The sequence below is a fragment of the Pseudomyrmex gracilis genome, unplaced genomic scaffold, assembly GCF_002006095.1.
Source record: "Pseudomyrmex gracilis isolate BER0280 unplaced genomic scaffold, ASM200609v1 scaffold_7, whole genome shotgun sequence".
Classification (NCBI taxonomy): domain Eukaryota; kingdom Metazoa; phylum Arthropoda; class Insecta; order Hymenoptera; family Formicidae; genus Pseudomyrmex; species Pseudomyrmex gracilis.
This window is the reverse complement of record NW_018020591.1, coordinates 450,619-459,179: the sequence shown is the minus strand read 5'-3', so window position 1 is coordinate 459,179 and position 8,561 is coordinate 450,619. Positions and strand designations below refer to the sequence as shown.

General features: G+C 41.4%; 1 protein-coding gene across 4 annotated transcripts in view; it reads left to right on the top strand.

Moving 5' to 3' along the window:
• LOC109859330 (sestrin homolog) overlaps positions 1-7,718 on the top strand; it is a 171,636-nt gene extending 163,918 nt beyond the window's left edge. For 3 of the 4 annotated variants that reach the window (XM_020437488.1, XM_020437496.1, XM_020437512.1), the window contains 5 exons: positions 2,958-3,140; positions 3,242-3,482; positions 3,624-3,889; positions 4,640-5,014; positions 5,532-7,718. In XM_020437488.1, coding sequence (XP_020293077.1) covers positions 2,958-3,140; positions 3,242-3,482; positions 3,624-3,889; positions 4,640-5,014; positions 5,532-5,618 — 1,152 coding nt within the window. In that variant the 3' untranslated portion in view covers positions 5,619-7,718. The remainder of the gene's footprint in view (positions 1-2,957; positions 3,141-3,241; positions 3,483-3,623; positions 3,890-4,639; positions 5,015-5,531) is intronic. The other variant, XM_020437504.1, reaches the window with a different exon arrangement.
• The last annotated feature ends 843 nt before the right edge of the window (positions 7,719-8,561 follow it).

Below are 8,561 nucleotides of genomic sequence, written 5' to 3'. Positions count from 1 at the left end.
AGTCACCACCAAGGGAGGGGGAAATCCACCGTGGTGGGGGAAATCCACCGTGGTGGGGCAATGGCGCCAGAAGTGGTGGGGGGGCCAGGTGGAGGGGGTTTGTTTTGACGCGCCATACGTGCCCACGTACTACTGATATCTGAAAAACAGTCTTTCTACCGGTAAACATTTCTCTCTCTCTCTTTCTCTCTCTTTTTTTTTCTTCTTCTCTTTCTCTCTCGTTGTATTCATTATCTCTCCTTGGCTTGTTCTTAATTAATTGTTCTTAATTAACTTTATATAGGCTTAAAAAAATTCTGATCAATAAAATAATCAGAAATATATGTAACCGTTCAAAACGATATAAAATTGTCATACTTGTTTTTGTCGCGATAACACGTGCATTATGTTTTTCAGTGTTTTATCATCTTCCCTAATTGCCCCGCGTCGCGATAGTCTCCGGGGGGGGGGGGAACGAACAAAACTTCGGTATCGTCAAATTATTTTACGCCGCGGATACGGGAAAAACCAAAAAAAAAAAAAAATATAAACTATTTTATTTTGCGCAATAATTGTTTTTCGCCAATGTCCGCGCGATACACAGAATCGTGTGTCCCGTATGATATACGATAATATTTCGCGTAAACTACCACAATTGACGAATTTAGCGTCAGATCTGGTTGTCGCGATCGCGATCACACACGATAAGATAGAAATATACGCGATGCCTCGCAATTTTTTACCCATTCAATCTCAATGGCGATAAGCGCGACGAGTGCGTCGCTGTCTTTTAAAATTGCAGCGTGTATATTTTTTTTTTTTTTTTCTTATCGCTAATGCTCGCGGTTCGAATAGATTTAATCGCCAGATAAATGTGAAATTTATTTATAGAAAATATGTCGACTAATATACACACGGGGTTGTTCGAAAATTTTTTCACATGATCGATAGATCAGAAAAGTCAGGTGTCAGTTTGGAAAATTCGCACTGCAGTTTGATTTGAGATATTAATTAATTAATTAACATTTTGATTTATTTAAACTAAATGCGAATTTTGCAAAACGGCACGTGACTTTTTTGTAAAAAAGTTTGAGACACCCCGTACGTGGCGCGGAGTAGCTTTAACTTCTATTTTCTCGGAAAGTCTGTTATATATTCTTCAACAAGCGAAGATGTATTTGCGGATCCCCTTATCGTTTATCGCGACTCTTGAATTGATCGATTTGTAGTTCTCGTTGCGAACACGTGTTTTCACAGTCGCGTACTCTGTCGCGCTTTCTCATCTTCTCTCTCTCTCTCTCTCTCTCTCTCTCTCTCTCTTTCTCTCTTTCTGTTTCTCCATCTTCTTTTCTGCCCCGTCACTGCGCTTTTTTCGCTTCGTTCGCTCTCTCTTCGCCGCGATATTATCGCATCCCTTCCAACGACGATGATCGATCAGATCTGTATTGTAAGGATCGCGCTGCATCCGCTGTTTCGTGCAAAATCTCCATTTCTTATTCGCAAACAAACCCGAATCAAGTCAAAGAAAATTCCTCTCTCGCTGTTTGTCAGCCGTTTTTGATTTTGTTTGTTTGTTTGTTTTTTTGACGTTTGTCTCATTTCGTCGTTTTTATTTAACGAATTCGTTATCTCTTTCTCTGGTTTTCTCTCTCTCGCCCAACGCACTTGGCGTATCGACAAAAAAAAGTCATGCTATTTTTTTTTTATTATTTTATTGTGGAATGTAGAATTAAGTCTAATGCGGAAACGGTATGTGCTGTTTGACACGTGCTGGAGAGGAAGGGATTGCGCGCGCGTGATAACGCGCGATATTGGCCGGCCGCGCGACCTCGCAGTGCAATTTTGCGCTCCACCGACGCATCCATCACTTTTCAGGCTCGCGTTCTGCCGATTAAAATTTGTAACTGGAAAACGCGGCGCATGCGTTTCTCTCTCTCTCTCTCTCGCGCGCGTGAGGAGGAGTTTTCGAGCCAATATCGACGCGAAAAAAAATTTGTAGAACTGTAAATCCAACCGTTTATCGCACACGCGCGCACACACACACACACACGTGCAGTGATATGACACGTGCGCGTAATAGACGCCACTGCGCGCTACCACACAAAAAGGCATTTGAATAAAAATTCCTCGCGGGATAAAAATTGCTCGCGCGAGTTTTATTCCGCGCTTAACTCTATTATTACGAGAGTATCTTATCGACGACGAGGGTTTTTTTTTTTTTTTTTTTTTTGATCGAGCGAGCTAATTCCGCGCACAATTCCCGAGTTTTTCTACATCGCGCAGCCCGATGAGAGAAAGAGAGACGAGCCCTTGATAATCGAGATCGCGCGAGAGGCTGTTGCACCGTCATCAACGCGCCCGACATCGTCGCGGTTAAGTCAATCGATTTATTATGTCGCGCATTTTGATTAGACTTGTAATTTAATGTTGTGTCATTGTTTGTGCGCGCGACGCGTATGTAAATATATACGACACCCGTTGAGAAACGCGTATTTTGCGATGCGAGAGAAACACTTTTGTAAACAAAAGTCTCCTTCGTCTCTCTCTCTCTCTCTCTATCTCTCCCGTTTACATCATGAATTTTTTCACTACTTGAAAGCCGAGAACTTTAAGAAAGAACTTTTCTCGACTGTGTGTGTTCGATAAGAGAGAAAAAGTTTTTTTTTAAGAATATCAGAAGTTTATCCCTTAGATAAAAACCAGAATGTCTGACAAAAAGTGACGATAGTCTTGAGAATTTATTTGGATGCGCAGAAAAAAAAAACGGACTTGCTTCAATCGACGTCACGAGCTGCCGCAAAAAAACAAAATAAATGATTCATTCAAATTGCATATGCGATTAATTTAATTTAATGTCTCCGAGCAATAAGTGTTTATCTGTTGCGTGTGATGCAATAATATTGATCAACGGGATGTGTTTTCAATTAAAACCGACGCTGTGTTGATTCAACGTCATTTTTTTCCTTGTATGATTTCAGGCCGCGGGTAGGCACCAATGTAGCTACCTAATAAACCTGCAAAAGGGAGAATTCCTTTATCAGGGTGGTGACCCCTTGTGGCTTCAAGGCCTGAGATCGATCCCCGGGAAGCTGCAAGATCTCTATGAGATCAACAAGATCCTGGCCCATAGACCGTGGCTTTTGAATAAATCGCACATAGAGGTGAGACTTTTTTTTTTATTTTTTTATTTTCTCGTTTATTTAGCGAGAAAATAAATCACGAATGTGTTTCTCGCGATATGTAACCGCAATTCTGATTTCAGAAATTGACTAAAGGCGACGACAACTGGTCCCTGGCCGAGGTCGTCCACGCGATAGTTCTGTTAGCTCACTTCCACTCACTTTCGTCTTTCGTGTTTTCCTGCGGAATTAACGAGGAACTGGACAACGTGACCGGGCACCACTACAAAGAGAACATTCAGGATAATAGTAGTAACGTACCACCTGCCAAAGACAAACTCTCCACCAGTCCCAAGAAGATTCCCAACGGTGAGGGAAAGACTGGTACGTACATATAACATTTTTATACAAATTTTATAATGTACGTCGGTAGTATCTTCTCGGGTGTTTGCACCGAGGAAAAGACATTTTAGACAGACAGATTCTAATGAATCGGGATTCACGTTAAACCGCGTGTTTCAACAGAAAACGTACCGTCGCCGCCACCGTCGCCGAGCATAGTCGGCGAGCAAGAAGTCGGAGTTGAGACTCTGATGGAACGTATGAAGCGTCTCTCGGAGAAATCCGAGTCGAATCAGATCACGCAGGAGGAACTGTCCAAGAGATTCGAGACCGTCGAGACGCAGTCGGCCGAGCTGGCAGCGGCGCCGCAGAGGAGTAGTTCGGTCCTCGATTCGGACATCGGTCTGTTCATCGAGGATCCCACCTTCATCTATCAGGATTTCGCCAAGGTGAGGTGCTCTCTCTCTCTTCCTCTTTCTCTTTCTCTTTCTCTCTTTCTCTCTCTCTCTTTCTCTCTCTCTCTCTCTTTCTCTCTCTTTCTCTCTCTCTCTCTCTCTCTCTCTCTCTCTCTCTCTGCAATTTATATTAAATATTGGTTAGCGACTAACTGTAAAAATAAAACGCAGTATCTTACAGTATCTTGGTCAAATTTATCGATTTATATTAACGTTTCCAGCTATGTTCATCTTATTCTCTCATGACTTTATTATAATGTTATTCAGCAGCGAGGCGAAGGAATATACAATTTTGTTTTTGTGCGCTTAGTAATGACGGTATTTCGAGCCGTGTAGCTCATCCATGAATATTTAAACCGGTTGCTCGCTCGCGCTCCGTTCTCGCCTCAGTTACTATGAATATTTACCGCGACGACAAACATATATTGGCCGATTTGAAGCAACTACCAACGACGGGCGCGTTAATTTGCAAGATCATATAAAACGTTGTTCTCTCTCTATCTCTCTCTTTCTCTCTATCCCTCTCTCTCTCTCTTTCTCTCTCTCTCTCTCTCTTTCGAACACAATCCTCTCGTGTTTATATTTCTGTTTCTATTGTTTTTTTTCCTACATCAAGTAGGTATTTGTTTTTTTTTTCTTTCTCGTTTCTCGATATCTCGGCGATTTTTGTGCGACCTTCTCTCGGCTGTCTCATATCATCTTTTCTCTCTCCTTTTTAATATGATTTTCTTCGTCCTTTCACAGCGCGGTCAGTTAAATGATATACCAACTTTCCGCGTCCAGGACTACTCTTGGGACGTTCACGGTTATTCGCTGGCGAATCGTCTGTACAACGACGTTGGCAATCTCCTCGACGAGAAGTTCAAGACCGCATACAACTTGACGTACTACACCATGGGTACGCACAACAAGGTCGACACGTCGCGCTTCAGACGTGCCATATGGAACTACATACAGTGCATGTTTGGCATTAGACACGACGATTACGATTACAACGAGGTGAATCAATTGCTCGAGCGCAGCCTCAAGACCTTCATCAAGAGCGCCGTCTGTTATCCGGAGCGCGTCACCAAAAAGGATTACGATCGCGTTATGAGGGAGTTCAAACACAGCGAAAAGGTATGTTTATTCGATCGAAAAATAAAATTTGATTAAAAACTAAGAAAATTTAAATAGCAGAAAATAATTATTCTCCAAAAAGATATATAACGAGGCGACGATGTGATGTTTTATTATATGCGTCTCTTAATTTTACCGGTTAAATATATTACAGATTAATATTGTGTTACAAGTCAATATTTTCGGCTTCTTTAAAAAAAAACAAAGTTAAATCTTTCAAAATTTTTAAATTAAAGTAAACAACGACTCATGCAAATAGACGTCGAGGAAGAAAGATAAAAAGTGTGTTAAATACATTAAAAATACAAGTTCGGCTAAAAATAGCTCCTCTATTTTTGTGTGTGATAAGAAATTAAGATTAGTACTCGCGTGTCGCTTGTGAAATCAGCTGCGTGATCTTTTCGAAACAGGCGCGTCTTTTTTTTTTTCGACCTGACGAAACAAAAAAAAAAAAAAACAAAAAACGGTCGGGCGTGTAACGTTACGTATTCGTGACTTTTGTACTGTTTTTTTCCAGGTCCACGTGAACCTGATGATTCTAGAGGCTCGCATGCAAGCGGAACTGTTGTATGCCCTTCGTGCCGTGATGCGGTACATGACCTAAAGCGGGAGTTTAACGTCGTCTCCTCGTCTGTCTGCTGTCAGTCTGTAGTTTGTCGATTTGTTTTCTCGCGCCACGTTCCGTGCCACGGAATTCTCGCGGGCACGGAAAGAAAGGAAACACGATAGCCTTGAGTCTCATACGGAACATCACACATATTACATATATGTATATATATACATATATATATGTATATATATATATATATATATATGTATATACATATGTACGCGCCGTCGTAAGATCGATTTTTTCATTGTGAACTTACGAATCGCGGCGATAGAGAACAATCGCAATGTTTTTTTCAACGGGAAACCGCGAGAGAGGAAGAAGAAGAAGAAGAAGAAGGAGGAGAATTGAAGAGGAGAAGAAGATGATGAGAAAAGATTTATCCACGAAAAGACGAGGGATCGCAATGCTTGGATCGTTTTAACTGCGCTCTCGACACGATTCTTCATTGGCGTTTCAATTGACGAACTATATAAAACACGTCTTTGTTCATCAAACTTTACTCACGAACACGCCGGTTGTCGCGCGTTTGTCCCACTCGCGCAATATGGATTACAGTCCGTAACGATGGGGTGATTGAGTGCTTCTTTGTATGTGTTCAAGAGAAGAGAAAAAGAAAGAGAAGAAGAAGAAAAAGAAGAAGAAGAAGAAGAAGAAGAAGAAGAAGAAGAAGGAGAAAAGAAGAAGAAAGTTGAACAAATAGGCAGTAAGACGGGGATTTGATGAAGGAAGAGAGAGATTTATAATTTGTTTTGTACATAGACACTTGTATTTTTCTACGTTCGACATCGTAGCAGACTGTTATTTGTGCGTTTCGTTTACGTTTCAGATCTGTTAAAACAAAAATAAAGTTGCTCTCGCCTGTTAGAAGCTTTCGCGCCGCGCTTGTAACTTCACACGTTACATTACACACACACACACACACACACACATATACTCACCCGTTTTAATTGCGTTTGCGTTACGCAATCGTTTCGCATCGCATTTGCGTGTCCCATGTCAGGGCAGACCGTAAAATCGTAGCACCCCGCGCGATGTATATGGTATTTCGTTTCTTCTTTATTTTATTTTTCTTTTTTTTTTTTTGTTGTAACACACCTGTGTCGAGAAGTGGAAAAATTAATCGTAAGATTTTTCTTTTTAAGAAACCTCCGTTTTTATTAAACGCTGAATTCGCTCGTTTTGTCGCGATTCTTATTCAGACTCGCTCGTGAATAAACTTTCTCGTTACGCGCGCGCGCGCACACCGTCGAAGTTATCCACGTGTGTGTTATCCAAAAAACGGTCGAATCGCTCGAGGACAACACACACGCGCGCGCACACACATACACACACACACACAGCGCGTCGAACCGCGCGAACGGGTTGAGAAAATTGTCTTTCGCGCTGTACATACATATATGTATACATGTATATATACAAAGCATATATATAGATATGTACATGTATATATATGTATATGTACACACATATATATACATATATATATATATATATATATATATACACACACACACGTACATGTATCATGTTTGAACGTTGTTTCATTTCGATGAATTCTATCTCGCGAAAACGTGGAAAGCTATATATATAAACATGAAAGAAAAAAAAAAAAAAGAATTGTACCTATTTATCATTCATCATACGCGTGTGTCGAAGTAAACCTTAGATTGTAGGACGATCCGCGGTCGTGTGCGTGCGCGTACAGCGCGCTTTGAGCCCCGCAAGGCGGCGTGGCACGCAAGCAACCGCGGAGAGAAGCAATGCCTATTGGCTGTGTTTATTTACCGATGAAATAACGCCGCTGTTGTTTAGCTGTGAACCCGGAGAAAGAGAGATAGAGAGAGAGAGATAGACAGCGTCGCGAGAAAAAGAAAATTTCCTCTTTAACCCCTCCCCGCCCATCTGGAGGAACTTTCTCCGTCTTCGAGATCGAGGATAAACAAACACCGAGAAAATACACAGATCGGATTCTAGTATACCGTTTTACAGTTTGTCGATGATGATGGGAGGAGGGTTAAAGTCGACGCAGAAAGATGAAGAGAGCGATCGCGTATCGCGGAGGAAGTTTATTGTAAAGCTCGTAAAAAAAAAGAAAAAAAAAACAAACAAAACAAAAAAAGGTTGACAAAGACATCGACGTCGTTCCCGCATCCGCTGCGTTTGCGTCGATCTTTGCGCGAGAAAAGAGAAATCGATTGACGATGGCTATCTCGAAGAAGGCAAGCAAATTCATTCACGTTCGCTTCGTGAGAACGAGAGAAGAAAATGGATCGGAAAGTATGCGGATTTATATCCAGGTCGTGCGGTGTGACGGAAACTCTATTTGTTGTAAGAACCAAACGTGAGCGCAATCCAATCTGTCGTTGCCCCGACGCTTACGGGGCGCTTATCAACGAATTTTCATACCTTCGGCGTAGCGTTTTAACGAAGAGGGGAATGGGATTAAAAAAAAAAAAAGAAAAAAAAAGAGAGAGAAAGAGAAAGAGGGGAGCGCGACGCACGTCAGACGGAGTCCCGTCCCTTCCGCGACACAATTGATTGCGGGAGGGTCATTGCGATTTAGCGAGAGAACGTCGCTCGGTGTCGTCGTAGTGTTGTGTGCGAGAAGAACGGAGGGAGAGGCTGTTTAAACAAATCAAATTCTTATAATAGATCGTTAAGATAAACACAAACATGTAAACACACACACACATACATGAGAAACACACATATACACGAAGAACGTGGCACAAAAAAAAAGAAAAAACTATTACACGCGAACTATACGTGTTCTGTGATCGCATATATCTATATATAACACACATACACCTAAAACAAAGAGCGAGGTATATATATATGTGTGTATATTACACACATGTATGCATATATATATATATATGCATATTTACAATTAACTCGGTGAGAGAGAGAGAGAGAAAAAGAGAGAGAGAGAGA